The sequence below is a fragment of the Agelaius phoeniceus genome, chromosome 3 (genome assembly GCF_051311805.1).
Source record: "Agelaius phoeniceus isolate bAgePho1 chromosome 3, bAgePho1.hap1, whole genome shotgun sequence".
NCBI classification, from domain to species: Eukaryota; Metazoa; Chordata; class Aves; order Passeriformes; family Icteridae; genus Agelaius; species Agelaius phoeniceus.
This window is the reverse complement of record NC_135267.1, coordinates 72,544,713-72,563,234: the sequence shown is the minus strand read 5'-3', so window position 1 is coordinate 72,563,234 and position 18,522 is coordinate 72,544,713. Positions and strand designations below refer to the sequence as shown.

Below are 18,522 nucleotides of genomic sequence, written 5' to 3'. Positions count from 1 at the left end.
TGAAGGTTAAGTTCTGTAATGGTATTTAAATGCTTACAGAAATGCACCTCTCAATTTTTCAGGGGATAAAGATGGGGGTAGAGGAGAAGGAGAACACAAATAATCAAATAGTCACAACTGGGAGTCTTCCTTCCCCAGACAATAAATGAGACTTATTTTCAAATACATACTACTATTACTTCTGTACATTTCAATGTAAAAAGTCATTAATTCTTTTCTACTAAATAAGGTAGTCAATGTAGCAATAGTGGCATTTAACAATTTCATCTAGAATTGTTTTAAACCCATTTAAGACTAGTATTAAGCATTTCAGATTTTTGTATCATTCAGATATTTTCAACATGCAATAATTATTTCCTTGGAAATTAAAATTACATCACCCCATAAAGGCATAAGCTGAAATAATTACAAACAATAAAGGACACAGTTCTGCTCAAGACATATGGTTTTCCTAAATAATTCAAAGGTCAAATGTATTTGCAAATTTTTATCTTTAAAAACGAAGTTTCAGCTTACGAAGAATTATGATTAAATTAGAACAGAGCTAACATTTAAGAGCACCATCCCATCATCTATGAGGTGTTACATATTCAAATCACAAGCTCTGCTTTGTTTAATTAAAAGCAAAGCAAAGCATAAGGGCTGGTAATGAGTTACAGAACCCTTTGAAACTATGCCAATACCTTGGTAACGAGATTAAATAATTAATTTTTAAAGGAATGAGTTCATTTTATTTACACTCATTTGTTTAAATTTACACTATTTGTTTAAATAGTCTTCCAAAAGGTGGGGAACAGGGCATTATTAAGATTCAAAAGTTATAAGGCAGTTTCCCACTTCACTGATTTGGGACTAAAGGGAAAGGTCAGCTGTCCTCAGCAGTAGGATCCTCGGTACAGCCTACTTCCAACACAAGCACCAAAAGCCACTTGTTTCAAGCAGACTGGTCCAGTGAATGATACTTAATACAACCTCAGAATTAAAAATATGCCAAAACTCAGTAAAATAAGGTTTAAAAAAGAAGGCACCAAAGTTCTAGAAAGCAGAGATTTCCAAATTAATACCATTAGGAAGGTGACAGGCATTAACCAGAGAGAGCATTACCTTGCACCATCTGGCAGCTTTCTATCAAAGGAAGTGCTACGAGGAATGGCTGTCTGAGCCTGCTGGAGAAGCTGCTGGCACTGCAGTCTGTCAGATGTTCCTAGGATTGGAGAGGCACGAGAGAGAGGCTGCCCAGCGGGAGTCGGCACCCGATGCCAAGTGGTATTCCTTCTGAAAGGGGTTTTATACTCACATGGGGTGCCTTCACTGTCAAGTTTGTATTCCACCATGGGTATACGACAAAGTTCTGAACAACCCCTGTGGGACAAAGGAAAATGCTCATCAGACTCATAAGACGGAACAGAGAGAGGAATCTTGCATTCACGGTCAGAATTATATACATATTTTGATTTCAGGTGCCCAAAGGTATTCATGCAGCATTGTACTGTGAACACTTCAAAAATGTCAGGCCAAGCAGGTAGAAAACATTTCAAAATAAAAGGTTTGCTGTCATGTGCTCAAAGATCTTTGAACTGTCTCTTCATCCTTCAAAATGGGGAACATATTGAATTTTTATAAATTGATCTGCAGCTGGAATTTTACATAATAAAAACTTATAGAGACAAGGTATTTAGAAGTCATAAAGTATCAAGTTTTTCTGTATAATTTCAGAAATAGGTGTGTTGCTTTGCAGCAAGCTAAACATTTCTTGGTGGGGTTGCAATCTCTCCTTTAGAATCTCACCTTGTCCCCACCAAATGACAGAGTGCATAGACTACAATGCAAATGATTAATTGGCACCTAAATATTTTTCCATGTGTTTTCAAAGTGTAATTTCTAATGTCTCTTTTCCCAGGTATTTGTAAGCCTGGATGATAAATGGGGAAGTAGAAGGAAGAGACAGATCAGAAACAGTCTGCCTTACCTCCTCTGCCTGAAGTTTGCAGTGTGGTTAAATACTAAAAGTATTCACAGATAGTGTAAAACCAGGTAAAAGTACTGGTAGTGTTCCACAAAAGATCAGTGTGCCTTTGGGATATTTGCTGTAGACTCAGACTGCACTCAAAAATTAAGTGTTACTGTTTCAGAAATTGGTTAATAGAAGCTTCACACACCCTTTAAGTCAACACCGATTATCACTGGAGGTTTTTTATAATCTCAACATTCCATCTCCATTTTTCTGATAGGCAGTGTGTACTAAATCAATATCTATGAAGAGAACACCCTAAATACTTCCAAAGCAATACATTAAGTTTAAGTAAGAAACAGTGGAAATTTGCTCCTCTGTCTCAACTACAGTTCTGCTCCATTCCTTAGCTGAGTCTTGATCAAGCTTTGCTTGTGGTAAAAACTCAACAGTTACCATTTGCAACTAAATTAAAATCACCTAGAGAAAGTGCAACGGAGTGTAAAGAGTTTACAGTCTTAATCCTGAAAACATCTTGGCATAAATGATGTAACAGAAATGTGCAAATAAATTGTATAAATTCTCACACATTAAATCACTGTGCACTAAAGCTTCTGAATCAACCCTCCCAAAGCATATTTTTGTTATCTGTATTCTGGTAAACAGATTAGAAGAAAAAATATTAGACAAAAAAGCAAACTGCCTTATTCAAGGTTGTTGAAGGGAAGACCCATGAGCAACAGTAGAAATCCCATTTTAAATACTCTGTATATGCATAGTCTGATCCAGCCAAATGTTTCACTCTGCTGAATTTTTAGTAGCAAATAGGCCAGTTTATCCTGTAGCACTAAATCCCTCTCCCCGGTGGCACTCAAACACATGAAAAAGTTAAAGAACTTAAAAATATAGATGATGAAAGTATTGAGAATGGAGATCAATAGCCAATATAGGGTGGAAGACACCTTGATGAAGATGAGCTGAAGAGCTAGAATGTTCCAAAGCAGAACTCAGAATTCTTGGTTTTTCAGTGTTACTCTTTTATCAGAAATATCATTGTAAGATGTACCAATAAAATCTGACATGTCCAACCTCTGCTCACAAATCATAGCTGGACACGTTGGAGGCATCACAAAATTTTGCAATGATTTTCTGGTTTGAGCTTCTCTAAGGAGGTAAAACCACTCTAATAATCTCTTCTCACAGACATGGAATGGTGCTACAGAGAAATCACTGTTATAAAACTATCACATCATTTCAAAGGGTCAATTTGGTAGCTCTCCAGCCTTCCCCACACCCTGAAATGCCACAGTTATTCAGAACACCACTTCAAACTGCCTCAGTCCATGTATCGATTTTTAAAACTTTTTTCACACTTCTGAGAATCACACGTTGGGCTCTTAGAATGAGGAACACCATGAAAAGAGGTCAAGTTAATTGCCCAGAATTATGCAAACTCTTCTACTGCTGAAGCATATACAGAATATATTTTTCCAGAGTAATTTTCAACTGTTTATGTTCCAAGACCATGCTTCCCTTCGTCCTCATTCGCTGCCTGCAAGAAAGAAGATGTAGGAGACAACAGCCTCCAGCAATGTAACCATGATCCTTTTTTTTCTTTTTTTCTTTTTGTTTTTAACTAAGAAGTTTTACATACAAAACAAACCAATCAAAGAATGCAGAAATGGCACAGCTAGGTTAATATTAGTTTGGTGCACTGCACAACTTTTCATGTGACCAAATATACACAGTTTTGCATTATTTGATGAAGGAGTTGAACAATTATGAAGGCAAAAATTTCAGTCTCCCTTCTGCTTATTTCTTAGTATTGTTTCATTCCCTTCTTCATTCCTATAGACTTCAGGCATTTGAAACAAACCAACCCCTCCCTAACTTTTGTTAATAAGATATCAATTTTACAGTTCATCTCGGTAATTGAGGAAGTTATAACATGTATTGTGATATATATACATATGTGTATACTCCCCATAAAGTTCTCTAAATGCTGTAAAACAGCCACGGGTTTTAAAAGCAAAAGGGACTGTTACTACTGTTTAGTTTGACTTAGCTTGGTGACTAATTAACAAAAGCATTTTATAAAAATAGTAAACAATAAGCTTTCCCACAATGAGCAAGAACTGAAAATTTCTTATCATTTCTGTTTGTTTGCATCAGGAAAACATATTCTTCCTACAAATTTAAAAAAAATATTGAGGATACAATTCCTGCAGAAAAAGGCTTATAAAACAACCTCGTTTCAAATCAGTATGAAAATTCAACAGTGTTGCTTATGAATTCAAAACAGAGCCCTAGAATGCCTGTTTTAATTGGTTCAAAAAAGAATTTCCATGGTTTCAGATAGCTTCTTTTGTCACATAAGGCTTTTAAACCTTAATTTAAAAGTATCAAACCAATCACTCCAACATTTATATGAAAAAATATGCTTCACTGCTTCACAAGCACTGCCTAAAGAACAGATACTGCAGCATACTGAGATAGGTAAAATTGTAATTGTAGCTGCCTCCTATATCAGGAAGACAGAGAAGGAATTACTTCATGCCTGCAATCCCCGCCTCCATTCCCTACCATGGATCAAACTGTAAGTTATCTTGCATGAAAAAAACCCCACAAAAATAAATGCAGTTCCCTCTTAAATATGTAATTTGACCTTTATCTAACTTTAACTTATGATTTTGCTACTTATTCCACCAGTGCAAGAATACACATTGGCACTAGTATTGAATGATAGCTTTTCAATTTACATATCATATATTTCTTTTGAATTCATTTTAAAGGATACATAAAGACATATCTCTATTTTATGGTTTATAAAGATACTTAAATTTATGTTAAAAAAGTATAGGATATCAAATGTCTTTCACAATTATATCCAATATAACATTTGAAAAACAGACTCATGAAATTTAACAAGCAAATGTGACCATATCGTAACCACACATCAGAAATTATAGCACTTCCTGCCCTTCACCATAGTTTGGTATTAATTAAATCAATGCTTCAACATAAAGCACAGATTCCTACTAATACCTTTGGTTCAAGAGCCAAATTATCCTATTAAAAATTTGGTTAATAAAACCTACTCTGCAATTAAAGAGAGCATGACTCACTCTATGATACAGCTAGCAGGTCACGACAACATAATAAAATTTAAGAGTCCACTATAAAATCTGCAATATTCAAATGTTCCTGCAAGAAGCATTATGTTCTGAAAGAATTATCAAGCAGTCCATTAAATTTTTAAAACTACATTAGCCAAACCTTTCAATATCAGTTTCAGATTCCATATAAAGGTTCTGTAATAGGCCCTGTGAAGGGCCTACATTAGGCAGGGAGTCTAGGTAAGTAATAAAATATCCATCTCCACGGAAAAGATAGAAGCTTCCAAGGACCATAATCAGCACCTTGTCACCTTGATAGCTACACAAGAGCCTTCTTTTCTGCAAAATCCTAGAACAATCATCTACTGGGTACAACTTTAGTATTTGGACCCTAGGTATCTGCAGATTTCAAGCATGAAGAATTTGTTAGGGTATCAACATAAGCAGAATACCTGGTTACAATTTAACTTCCAGTTCAATGTATTGCAAGGAGATGTAGGGATAGAGAAGGAATCATTGGTGTGCATCAGTTTATTATACTAATGAATTATCCCTTCCTATCACACTTTCAATACCAAACATCGAATCCTGCTCTAGAAAGAGCCTTTATCCAGCAGTACAATAACTGCAGTCTGCTAACTCAAACTTTGTTTTTGAAAACAATCACTTCTGTCAGAGTGCATGTTTGTCCTCACACTACAGTAGTGCCCAAAGTGACATAACGAGCCTGAGGACTCATTGTGCAACCTATTAAATTCACATAATAAAACACAGATGCATTTCATATAATTGTAGAGATTTAACTGAAAGGCACAATTTAGTTGCTTAGTTTTGATGAGACTCAGAATGTAGTTAGTTAAGACATACATAGATTTTCCCTCCCCTGACACTGTGAAGTACCTCCTGGAGGTAATATTTCAACTCCACTGACTCCTGTATCAGTCACAGCACAAGTCCAAGACACTGCATAATAATGAAATGGTCTAAGAGAATTTTGGTCCAAATGTCAAGAAAAAAATTTCCAAGTTCTGACATCTCAGAAACCTATTAACAGTGTTCATACATAATTCAAAAAAATGTTAAAAACTAAATCAATTTTATATTTAAATAATTTCATACCACAACAGATGTATAAAATTGCTTACAGCAACCTCAGACAGGCCTGCTGCCCACCCTATCACTTTGGTTTAAGGGAAGTGATGAGTCTGACAGTCCCTCCATGGAGCTAAAGAGTTGAAGCTGCCAATCCCTCCTTCCTGAAGATAAACTCATTATCCTTCTGATCTTTATTACTATTCAGTTTTAAAAAGAACCTTTGTGTTGGTGAGCTGACAAGCAATTCAGAAGCCTCCTAAAGAGCCTCTACATCTGTACTGTTACATGAAAAAGAGAAATAAAGACAGAAATTAGATGATCTTTAAAGTCCTTTCCAACCCACAATATTCTATGATTCTAATATGATTCCATGAGTAGAGAGAAGAAAGAAGAAAAGAAAAAAAAGGGGGAAAAAAGAATCTGGAACTTTTCTTTGCATCTCTCCATAGAGACAAACAGTGCTTTGCCAGGCATTTAGGGATTTTTTTTTTCTGCTTGACTGTAACAACTGTACACATAATTAACTTCAGCAATTATAATTAATCTCTACTATAAGTTCATTCATAACTCAGTCAGAAAAAAAATCAAAGACTTTATTTGTATGAGAAACGCAGTTAAGAATTTTCTACATTTTTTTTGTTGGGTAGAAAGGATTAACGTTTGTAAGTAGTACAGCTTCCAGTTAGTATAATTACATTTTCATAGTGGTAGTTCTTTCAGTTACTTCTATAGAACATCAGAATCTAGACATTTCTGATATTTGCATTATTCTTAGATTAGTAGCAGGGGTGGTAATTAAAAGGTTTGGTATATCCAAATTCTACTTTTATAACCAAACACTGAGTTTCAGGTTTTGCTGCTTAAACCTGCCTCAGGTGATATTAGACTTGGCTTCTTTCTAGCTCAGCTGGTTTAATTTATTAAATAAGTAAATAAATATTAAGAATCTGAAGGCCCTATGAACTATCCCAGCAGGTTATGGCAAACACCCCTATGACAATAACTGAATTCCACCACACAGCCTCTTCCCCTTGCTAAAAGCACTTTCCAAACATTCTATAATCTGTTGGCTATCGGTTACTTTTAGAAAGTCCCAGAAAGATGATTCTTTTAAAGAAATCATAATCATTTAAGGGGAACAAGCACCAGGACTGGAAAATAAGTCATTACATCTATTTCATTTGTAAGAAGGAGTTTGCAAGGTTCAAAAGAATAAAACAACCTCAGAAGAATTTCAGTAGTACTTAAAAATGGCCCACAGGCAGTTTCAGTCATAGTTACTAAAGTATTTCCATTTTCAGAACTACCTACAACAGTAGAAAAAGAGTCTCGCACTTGTTCAGACCAATAGAGGGAACTACTGCTCCTACAGCTCTCCAGCTTCTGTTTATAGCCAGCCCTGGAAATTTTGCTTAAATTTTTGTTTGTTTTCTAAATTTCCTAGAAATTATTTCTTAATCAGCTCTCAAGCAGTTTCTTTTTTTTATATAAAATGGTAGTTGAACTAAGACAAACACATAGGTAAAATGTAGAAGAAAAGAATCTAGCAAAATCTATAGTTTAAAATAGATTTACAAGTGCTTGAATTCCTTGATTGGACTTGGCTGATTAAGGATATACTGTCCTTGAACACTACCACAACACCACCAGCGAAAGCAAATCAGAATGAACATCATTATTCTCTTGTTCAAAGGCACACAATCCCAAATCAACAATTCTGAAGGGACAGACCTAGCACAGAAACAAATATAACACAAGAATACTTATTCAGATCTGAAAACAATGACCAACATATTTGCTTTAATAACACTTTGTCATTTAAAGAATCTATGTTTTAAATAGCAATTTCTTCTTTCCGTCGAAATATCAGCCGGATGCCACACAAATAATTTTGATTTCTGCATTAATTTGTGCATGATTATTTAATTGCTGGAGCAAACTGAAAACAGCAGGAGCTCTGTCTCAAGTTCATTAATTTTATAGGATAGTAAATGAAAGGCCTTATTCCATGATTGCTTTTGCATATACTACTGTCAAGACTTCAGTAGAAGGATCTACATTAAGTAATGGAAGACATTTATCGAGCAGAATTTTCCTCTGTAATTTCCTAATCACTCTGTAACATTTCTTTGTAAGCACCTTCAACATTCAAATAGTTTATTTTCATGCTGAAATAAATTAATACAAGACAGTTTGCAAAAAAAAAAATCCTTGTTAATAGTTTATTGCTAATAGTTTCTTCTCAGTAGGTGCACAATTACATCTTGTTGGTTTTCTTTTAAAATCATGGATTGAAGATTATTTGTGGGTAGGCTAACAGACAAAAAAAATCAAGTCAAGAACTTGATTAAAGATCTCCACTTTGGCTGATTTTTTTTTTCAAGGGACTGCTTTGGAAACACCCCTGAACACTTGAAACCCATTTTTATTTGAAGGATACAATTCCCAAGACACTCCATGGCATTCATGTCCAATCTGTGTAAACTCACTTCAGAATTTGATCCCAGCAAGAAATGAGTGCTAGTAAGCAACTCAAAGAGAAATTCCTCATTGGTTTGTATTCATAAAACCCAGCAGACAAAGCTAAGCAGAAACTAGTCTTTCAAGAAGTGGAAATCAGCTGATTAGTTCAGAAAATGAAAGACATTAATAATATGATACATTTGGATTTTTTCAAGAAACTCTGGAATTTTTTTTTGCTTAAATTTGCTTAATTTTGCTTAAATTATATTTCTATTTTTGCAAATGTATATAAATTTTTAATGCAACTCATCCTTTTTATACAAAGATGAATGTATTTTTATATCTATGCACTGTGGGCAAAATCTTAGTGGCTGAACTTGAAACCCTAGATTATGGCATTTAAATTAAAAAAAAAAACACCCCAAAACCAAAAGAACAAATCACTAGTATGTACTCTGAGAAAACAGGTTGAAATACAGAGAAGAAAAGCCTACCCAACTGCCAGAAGATCATATATATACTTTGTAGGACAAGTCAAACTTTCAAGCGACTTACTTTAGCCTCCAAATGTACTTTCCTACATATGTCAGATAATCTGATGCATCATTTCCTAGCAGAAAACCTCTAAAACCATCTGTGAGCAAAAGCAATAAGTACTGGAACATAGATGTAAAGCCTTTTGCTTTTTAACCATCATTCTCCTAGACACTTCTAATGCGTGGGTCAAGGATGGATGGACCCCCAAATATGACAAGAATATCTGTATGTCTGCTTTGAATGTTATTTGATAATTATTACAGCTACTTGATACAAAAAATTTCCCTCTGGACAAGGTGTCACAGCTGCCTTAAATGTTTATCACAGGTATGTTTGCAATCACTCACAGAGGCTTGATTCTATCCATGCATGGACTCTCCATGGACAGGGACATTTCTTGTCAAGCAAAGGTGAAATAGATTTTAGTTCTCCAAATACTCCTGCTTTACATCCAAAAACACTACCTGAAAATTTCTGAGTAAACCTGATACCAGAGTACAAGAGAGACATGAACATATGGAGCAGGTCCAGCAAAGGATCAAAGACGATTAAGGGATAAGAGCATCTGAAACACAAGGAGAGACTGAGAGTGCTGGTATCATTCAGTCAGGGAAAGAAAAGGCTCAGGAGGGATTTTATCAATGTGTACAAAATATCTAATGGGGTGATTAGGGAAAAAAGATGACAAACTAAGAATTGTATCCAGTGAAAACACAGGAGGCAGGGTGCAAAATTGAAGTACAGGAAATTCCTTTAAAGGAGAGAGAAAAACTCTTACTGAAAGGACGACTGCATACCGAAACTGAAATACTGAATCTTTGAATCTCCTTCCTTGGAGATACACAAAACCCAGTGAACCTGTCCATGAGCAGTCTGCTCTGGCTGACCTTGCTTTGAGCAATGGGGTTGCAGTCAAGAACTTGCAGAGGTCCTTTCCAACCTCAGCTATTCTCTGTTTCTGTGACTAGAACCTGCAGAAGGCTAAGAGAAGCAACTGAGCAGTAAACAGGGAGATGGATTTGCACAGGTTTTAACTAGTAAGAAGTGGTAATAGGCTATCTTTTTTCCACAAAATTCTGATAATTTATCCCTTTGTGCCCTCTCCTCCTTTCCCTCATTCATTAATATATTTTACAAAGTCAAAGATCATATTTGTCAACTGAAATTCTCAGACCTGTCATGCAATATCTATAACTGCTTTCTGTCTGCTCTGTTTAGATTATAAACATTGCAAAAAGGCAAGCTCAAAACCCTGCAGAGACTGGACAGTCGAAATCACTAATCATATTTTTGGGGATATACAAGTGAAAATGAACAGTTTTCTGTGGGAAATTGATATTTGAGAGAAAGAGACATTTCTTTCATATATATATACTAGATATATACTAGAAAGGTGAAGCTAAAAAAGAACTTAAACATGTTTTTTAAAAAAATTTAGAATAGACACATAGTGTTAAAAAATTCATTTCTCTTAGTAATTCGTCACAATTTTAAAGATGGTAAAAATTATAAAGAGGAGCAGCTTTTGCAGATTTTTCTCAGTGTGGTAACACTCAGTTCAAACTCCTCCTACACATACACTTGGGTGCTATGTACCACACTGATCTGGGATTTAAACATTTTATCTCTAGAAGAAGATTTATATCAAAGACAATATAAACAGTTCATACAGTACGTATTTTTCTATCAGGGCCTATAAAATACACATTTTTACCTTCAATAGAAAAGGATCAGCTCATTAGGCTCATATTCTGTAAACAGCTTGGAAATGTATACCAAACAAGTCAGTGAAAATTCATACCCAGAAGCAGATGGTGAGAATAGCAAAGCTAAGCAAAGAGAGGCTTAATTGCAAATTTCTACCCAACTAAGCAAAACGGTGGTATTCTACATTCACAGGCATTATGTTCAGAAAGGGAGGCATCACCATGCAGGTTGAGGCAGGGGACAGCCCTTGTGTGTCATACATCAGGCCAATGACTGCTTGGAGAATTGCCACCAATTAAGCAGCATTCGTATACAGCTGGCATCGACTTCACAGTGCTGCACGCTACGTAAAATTTTATTGCTTGCTCTCTTGCCAAAAGCAACACATCTAATGTTTTTTCTGTAGAATTAAAAATCAACAGGAGATTTAAAGTTGGCCTGCTAAAAGAAGACAAGTAATTAAATTTACTCTGGTACAGTTCTCATTTAGAATGAGCCAAATTAATACTGACTAGACAAGGTGTGTGAGAAATAAAGTCACACTGTTACAAAGTTTCAATTTATTCCTACTTCTCTGCCTCATGATATTAAAAAACAGAGTATTCCTTTTTGTCACCAAAAAAGGAATACTGATGACAGAAAAATGCATTTAATCCCTGAAAATACTGGTACAGTGACTGTAATGATTGCTATTATAGACTTTCCCTAGGCATGAGCATGTATTTCATGTTGCAATAAGATTTTGCTGCTTTAAATGACAAAATCATTGATGTAATTCACCATTTAATGTGAATAAATTACATATCTGTAGAAAGTGAGGAGAAGTCTAAGACTTGGTACCATGTACGTCCAGAACCTACTAATTCACTATTTTCATTAAATTTCAACATAACAGAAAAAAAACCCAAAACAACCCAAATCTTTCCAATAGTCAGGAATTGGAAAAATCTCAAAGATGGACAAAGTGCAATTTCATTAAAAGGATTCTACATTTTTAAATTCAGCATTAAAACATAAAGCTCTCCTGTGGAAGGAAAGAAGTAACATCAGCTTCCAGGATGGCTCAGTCAGCATACACCAAAATTTACTTGCTACCCTTTTAAAGTCATATAAAGTAAATTTCTTGTAGGATCTTATTTTATCTTCTATAACAAGTCAGTATGGGTTTTGGGGAAAAGATTGCTTTAAGAGCCTCGACAATATTATCATGCAACATGATGGACAATACCCATTTACTGAAGGCCTTCAATAGAAGAGTCATCGTTTAAGCAGGAGCAGAGGAAAAAAAACCCAGACAGACACAAATGTTACTGAGAACTGCTGCTCACTGAGAACTGTTACCTTCTGGGCGCTCCATCCTCATGTGGTTGAATAATGACCACTTTTACTGTCACCGACGTGCGCAAGAGGTCGATCATTTGCTCGTGGGTCAGAGTTGCCACAGCTACTTTACAGATCTCGACCAGGCGGCTCCCCTGCCGCAGGCCTGCTTTCCATGCAAATCCAAAGGGCTCCACGTCTGCCACTATGCCTTCAAAGTTCACGTGGAATCCCAGCTGGCCCAGCCCATTTCTCCTCAGGGTCATTTCCGTGGTTTCACATCCTCTGGTCACTATCTGAGGAAGCACCAGATTGTTACGCCATTGTCAAGGCACACAAACATTATAAAGTTATCTATGGCTTGATATTGCCTATCTTTAATATACTAACATTGAATTATCTTAACATTATGTTTGAATAAAGGTTTCTGCATAAAACAAAGTGAATGACATGTTTTACAATGCTAAAAATCTTCCATCTCCAGGGCAGGCAGCCTGACCCATGTCAAGTTCTTCCCCCTTGTCCAATGTTAACACAATGCCATTTATAACCTACCAAAAACTTTACAGGTGGTTTAGTTTCAAAACACAAAGCAAGAAAAATATGGCCTGCCAATTACTTCGTTCTTTTTTGGCTGACTGCAGGTGTGCAGATGTTTTATATTCAGCATTAAACAGTATTAAACCTGAGATATAACATGGGTCAAATTGAGTGAAGTGCCTCAGTTCTAATGGCTTGTTTTGAGAACATAGCCATGAAGAAAATATTAATTTATTTTGCTTCATAGGCAGATTCCTAACTACCGTTATCTCCAGATGAGGATATCACTAAAATGGGATGAGAGTTTCCATGTCACTGGGAAACTTAGAAATGAAAAAAATTACTTTCCTCATATTCAGTGAAAAGTAACTGTCATTATACAGAGCAGCCAAAATCCTTCAAACTCAGATTTTGCTAAGCAGGCTCATTTCTATATGCTGTGAAACAAGTTCTCACCAGTTTTGCCATGTAAATCATAATCATACAACAGCCTGTAAGCTGGGATACTGCGCCACACTCAGAAGACAAAATTCTAGCCTGCATTACAAGGAAGTTTGAGAGTTACCCCAGCCTTGCCTTTTGTCAGTGTCACAAAATCAGATTGTATTTAGCTTTATTAGTTCAATTAGAACAAAAGCTTAACCACTATGAAACATTATCAAAGAACAAAGTGCCACAAACCCATGAGTTATTTTAACTTTGCTGATCTGGTGTATGCTCATGCTTTTAACCTGTGAGGTAAGTAAATACAATTAGCCCTCATTCATTAAGGGATAATCTTCTGGGAACTGTGAAATATTGGAGATATTGCAAGGATCAGATATTCTGAGTATTATTGCTTGGAAATTCTGATTCATAATCTTTCCAGTGACTTCTGAAGATGTAGGATTTCAAAGTTCAAATGTGAAACTCATTATTGAGATGTCAAAAATGCACTGAGGAGGCTTTGTTTACCAAGTCAGGTTCTGCGTTTTCATAACAAAAACAAAACAGCTATTTCATTTGTCATTTGTCAACTCTGAGGTTTTAGTGTAGTTTAGAAACTTTCCTTTTAAAGTAGAACTTTCTATTGTGCTTATAACTCTGCATATAGTATTAGAACTGCATAGCATACTGGAAACTTTAACATACTGTTAACCTAGCTCTCTTACAACTAAATTTCAGTAAGAAAAAAAACTTCCATAATTTGTAACCTAGATAAGTGAAAATGAAATTTTCAGCTCTTCATCAGCTACACTTCCATCACAAGTTTTGAAAATATAAATTTAGTCATGCAATGAAAAGAAGAACATGCTATTACAGGCAGGAGCCCAACTGAGGGATGGAATTTTATCCTTATTAAGCTACATAATATTCTTTTTTGGGGGCTGACACCTCTTTATCATTGTGCCACAATTATAGACTACTGCAAAATGAATGCACCAGCCAAAGTATATGGATTTCTCCAACTGAGAGCATTCAAAATCTCTTCTTCAAGTTAGTTAAATATTCAAAAGTTAAAAGGTAAAAAAGATAAAGATTCCTGCCAAAGACTCTATTCCCAATGGGAAGTATTCCAGGAGATCTAGTCCTCCCCAAGTGTATATTCCCTAAAAGGTAACACTGCATATTACATAGTAATGTCACATTAAACATAGTGCTGCTCCACTTCAAAACACAGCATTCTGCTGACTTGGTTGCAGCTTCACTGATCTTGTGGCCACAAATGAAATAAGAGCTGGCTTCTCTGAAAGCACTTAAAACAGATAAAAGACAGAGATCCTCTAAGTGCCATGAAGAAGATGAAGCAACACAATCCTCCAAGTCAATCTATAGCTTGCTGCTTTTTCTATTCTCTATAACTAGATCTTCTCCCCCACAAATACAGATTTGTCTAGACTGACAAGTCACAGCTCTTTTTTCAGTCCTAGACTGACTGTTTCAGTTCAAACTAAAATCATGGTCTCAGCCAGCTTTTTGCACCTTTTCTTAATCTGGATATTCAGTTGTCCTTTTTACCGGCATGATTTAAATCCAAGCAATAAAGTCTAGTTATTTCTTTGGCAATCTCATTTAGCAATTACAATGTTCTACTCACTAGTTCTAAGAAATGCTTTAACTCATGACTGAAAAGGGTTAATCATCTGGTCACTGAAGATTGATATTACATCACAATTTGAGCTTTCATGTTTAGCATCTGCTGGCACATATGGCTGTTAACCTCATCTGTGTTTTGAGTCACTTGAAAGGTTTTTAAAGTTTGCACATGAAGTGTGGCATCAGAGTTTTAAATACTTTTTAGTGGTTCTAACGGTTCTATACCAAATATTTAAGGACTGTAGAAAGCATTTAATGTGATAAATCAACCAGGAAATAACATCAATAGGCAGCTTTCAAAAGAGAGGAAGAAGCAGGAGAAAATGAGAAAAAGATGAGGCAAGAAACATGGACAAAAAATGTTTTAAAACAAGTATTGATAGTTAACTCTTATTTAGTATGAAAGTTGGATAGGTAGCAGGGGAAGAAAAGGCAGGCAGAGTTCATGGAATAGACACTTGAAGTTAATATTCAGGTAAACTTAGTAAGAGCTGATGCTAAATTTGAGGCTTAAAATCAATTTGTCATTATTTGACCCCATATCTGGCCATAACAAAGAGGAAGTAGTAAAGTAAACATAGACAAACATTTCATTTTGTGGTTTAATAACCAAATCTTAAAGATCTGTCTTTAGGAACATGGGTTATCTCCAGGCTTTGCAAAACTGAGTAAATGCAAAATAGCAAAAAAAAAAGTCACTGATGACAGCAGAACTTTTCACTAGAACTTTAAATCTTGTTTTTCACTTGCGTTAAGAAATTTATACTGCTTGGTTAACAAGACCTAATGGGAGCACTATTTTCTAGAAGGGAAATACCTGTCTAAGGAAAGTGAAACTGAAGACATCAATTGAAAAGGATAATATAATAGTGGCAAGAAGAGTCTAAAGACATTCAGCTCTTGAAATAGCAATTGTACTTTGGAAGAAAGTTATTATTTAGAGCATGATATTAAGCAATGCTAAACGAGACTGCAGTACTAGAGAGGCCCTAAATCATCAGCTGCAATCCAACTATTCCAGTGTGAAAACTGTAAGCAGACTGAATTCTTTTCAGTGCCGAGCCTTCCAACAGAAGAAACCCCTAAGACCATCTAAATCACTTAAATCAAGATCAAAGAGTGAAGTGCAACCACTAGATGCATCAGCACATTTATCTTGGAGTTATTGTCATTTCATTTGGATTGACTGAAATAGCTACAGTACAGTAGTACTGACATGGTCATCAAGTGTCTGAAAAACTTTATCTCCAGTCAGCTGTTAAAAGTGGCATTAGTTGGTGTAGTTTTCTTTACTTCCTGCACTTTCTCAGTACAGAAGAACAAATCAGCAGAACAACTTACATAAAATTTTCTGCTAATATTCTCACAGGTTATTACAAAAAGTATATTTTACATACTAAGATTTTATAAATTTTTTAATTAATCATACTTCTACCTACAAGGGTGTGATTTGAGAACAGGCTACAGTAAGAGGTGGCAAAAGCTTTTCAGTCCTGATTTCAAAACTGGAACCATCCATGGCCTTGGGCAAGTTATTAGCTTAATGGTATCGAAAACCTTACCCCTGAAAAACAGGTTGATAACATTTATCTCCCATGCTGTTGTGAAGATTACTATTTATAATGCTCTCTGAAGACCAAAACCACTCCTGAACTATAAACACAGAACATTTTTAATTCTATCTCAGAGGAGATGTAGACAAATAACTGTTCATAAAAAAAGTGGAACTCCAGTTTAGAAACTGTACTTACTTCAAGTCTTTGAACAATCTCTCTGATGTCTTCAGTACAATTATCTGCTGCAGACAGAAGAATACATTCTCCTCTTTCATAAAATATTTTGATACTCATTAATCCAGATGTCCATCCAATAACATCTCTGCAGGAGCAGTTAAACACAACATTTTTTGATTCCTTTTCAATCAACATGATAAACTCATTGGAAATCCCGAGGAGACATTCAATGTCAGCAGACTGGCCAAAATCTCGGGCAATCACATTCCACATAATCGCTCCAACACTGAATAGATGTGCATCTTTCCTTGGTTTCACTTTTTCCTTCTTTTTTGCCCCTAAAGTAATAAAGCTGAACTTGGCTGAAGTATCCACTGTAGCTGTGGTCACAAAGTTTTCTGCCAGATCTTTCAAGTATTCTTGACGCGTCCTTGTGGCCATGGCTCGAAATTTTTCCGACTTATGTGCTGCATTTTCAGCATTAATAACTTTGGCTAAAAGGAAGTCCCTAAAGACTGCAGACTTGGGGAAAGTTACTCCTTTGGGAATGGGTGGACCAAATGAGGGAACATCTTTTGATCGTGAAACACCAACACTGGAAATAGAAGGAAAAAACAATGAACAAAACAATTAATTCCCTAAAAAAAAAAAATCACGTGATAAGCAGAACTGTGATCTCTGCAATCCATTTACAGAACTAAGTACAGCTTTGACATGCCAATTTGCAGACATTTCAGACACATCAAAGAAAACTGATTGTCAGTTTTAGAATGGCTTTCTTCTTTTAAAGATATAAAGGACATTATGGAGGTATCTTGCTAAAACAAAAAATATAGAAGATAACTTCTTAGGGTGTCAACATCTCCTTTCCTGAATGTAATAAATATTAAAATGAATTGTGAGAAATAAAGAAGTATTTTTAAAAATTATTTTTATGTAAATCTGTCATTTCAGCTGTCACTCAGTTGCATCATCTTAAAACTAAGCAACGTAAAAACAGAAACAGAAAATAATTTTTATCCTCAGATCCTCTTCTACAATGAAGTTTGAATTCAATGAAAAAACATTGGTGTCAAATGTGACTATAATGGAGCATTCTCCACATGTTTAAGCTGCCTACTCTATGCTCATAAAATTGGAAAACACAATTCTTGATCCAGACAGTTCACATCCAAATGTAAGAAAAAATAGGAATTTTTCCTAATTGATACAATTGCACCTCTAATTGATTGATACAAACATAATGTATTTCAACTGAAAAATAATTTCAAAATACTGCACACAGTAGGTACAACTACTATTTCCTTGACTGAAATATAGTCAAATTTGGGATGACAGATAGTTTAATAGTAAGAAAAGTATAATTCAGGAAATGTCATGTATTAATCAACACAAAACAGTTACTGAAATGAAATCAAGTCCTAAAAGATAGTTCAAGTTCTAGTAGACTGCTAAAAGACAGTAACATGACCCACCCTCATGATGTAATTTAATTTAATTCTAAACAATGAATAAATAACATTTATAAATATAGCTCTGTAATTATACTTCATGCCTTTATCACTACTTGCACAATTGCCAATCCATTCACAAATGTGATTTCCACCTTGGTTACCTCGCTAAAATTCATGATGCAGTAACTTAAATTATTTTAAACAGTTAAATTAATCTGAAATTTATGGGTTTTTTCCATTCTCCAAAAGTCTTTGTTTATGTGCTTAAAAGCTATGACTCATCATATTGTCATACTCAGGGATTCATACAGGTTAAGGGACCTTCTGAAATGCTTTAAATCATTTTCTTTAAAAAAAGGAAACATGCAATACCAATTCTAAATTAATTTCTATTGGTGGGTCTGCAAATCTTATTTTCACTAACTTGTTATATCCCCATTCTGTGGCCATAAATCAGCAGCATGGAATTCTGCACATGCCCCTTTGAGTCTACAAATTGTGCTCCATATCTCTATATGTGTGCAAGGGAC

At 35.3% G+C, this 18,522-nt stretch overlaps 1 protein-coding gene across 6 annotated transcripts in view; it reads right to left on the bottom strand.

Moving 5' to 3' along the window:
• SIPA1L2 (signal induced proliferation associated 1 like 2) overlaps positions 1 to 18,522 on the bottom strand; it is a 126,519-nt gene that overhangs the window by 29,448 nt on the left and 78,549 nt on the right. For all 6 annotated transcript variants that reach the window (XM_077175598.1, XM_077175599.1, XM_077175600.1 and 3 more), the window contains 3 exons: positions 16,557 to 17,133; positions 12,211 to 12,485; positions 1,105 to 1,362 (listed from right to left, as the gene is read on the bottom strand). In XM_077175598.1, coding sequence (XP_077031713.1) covers positions 1,105 to 1,362; positions 12,211 to 12,485; positions 16,557 to 17,133 — 1,110 coding nt within the window. The remainder of the gene's footprint in view (positions 1 to 1,104; positions 1,363 to 12,210; positions 12,486 to 16,556; positions 17,134 to 18,522) is intronic.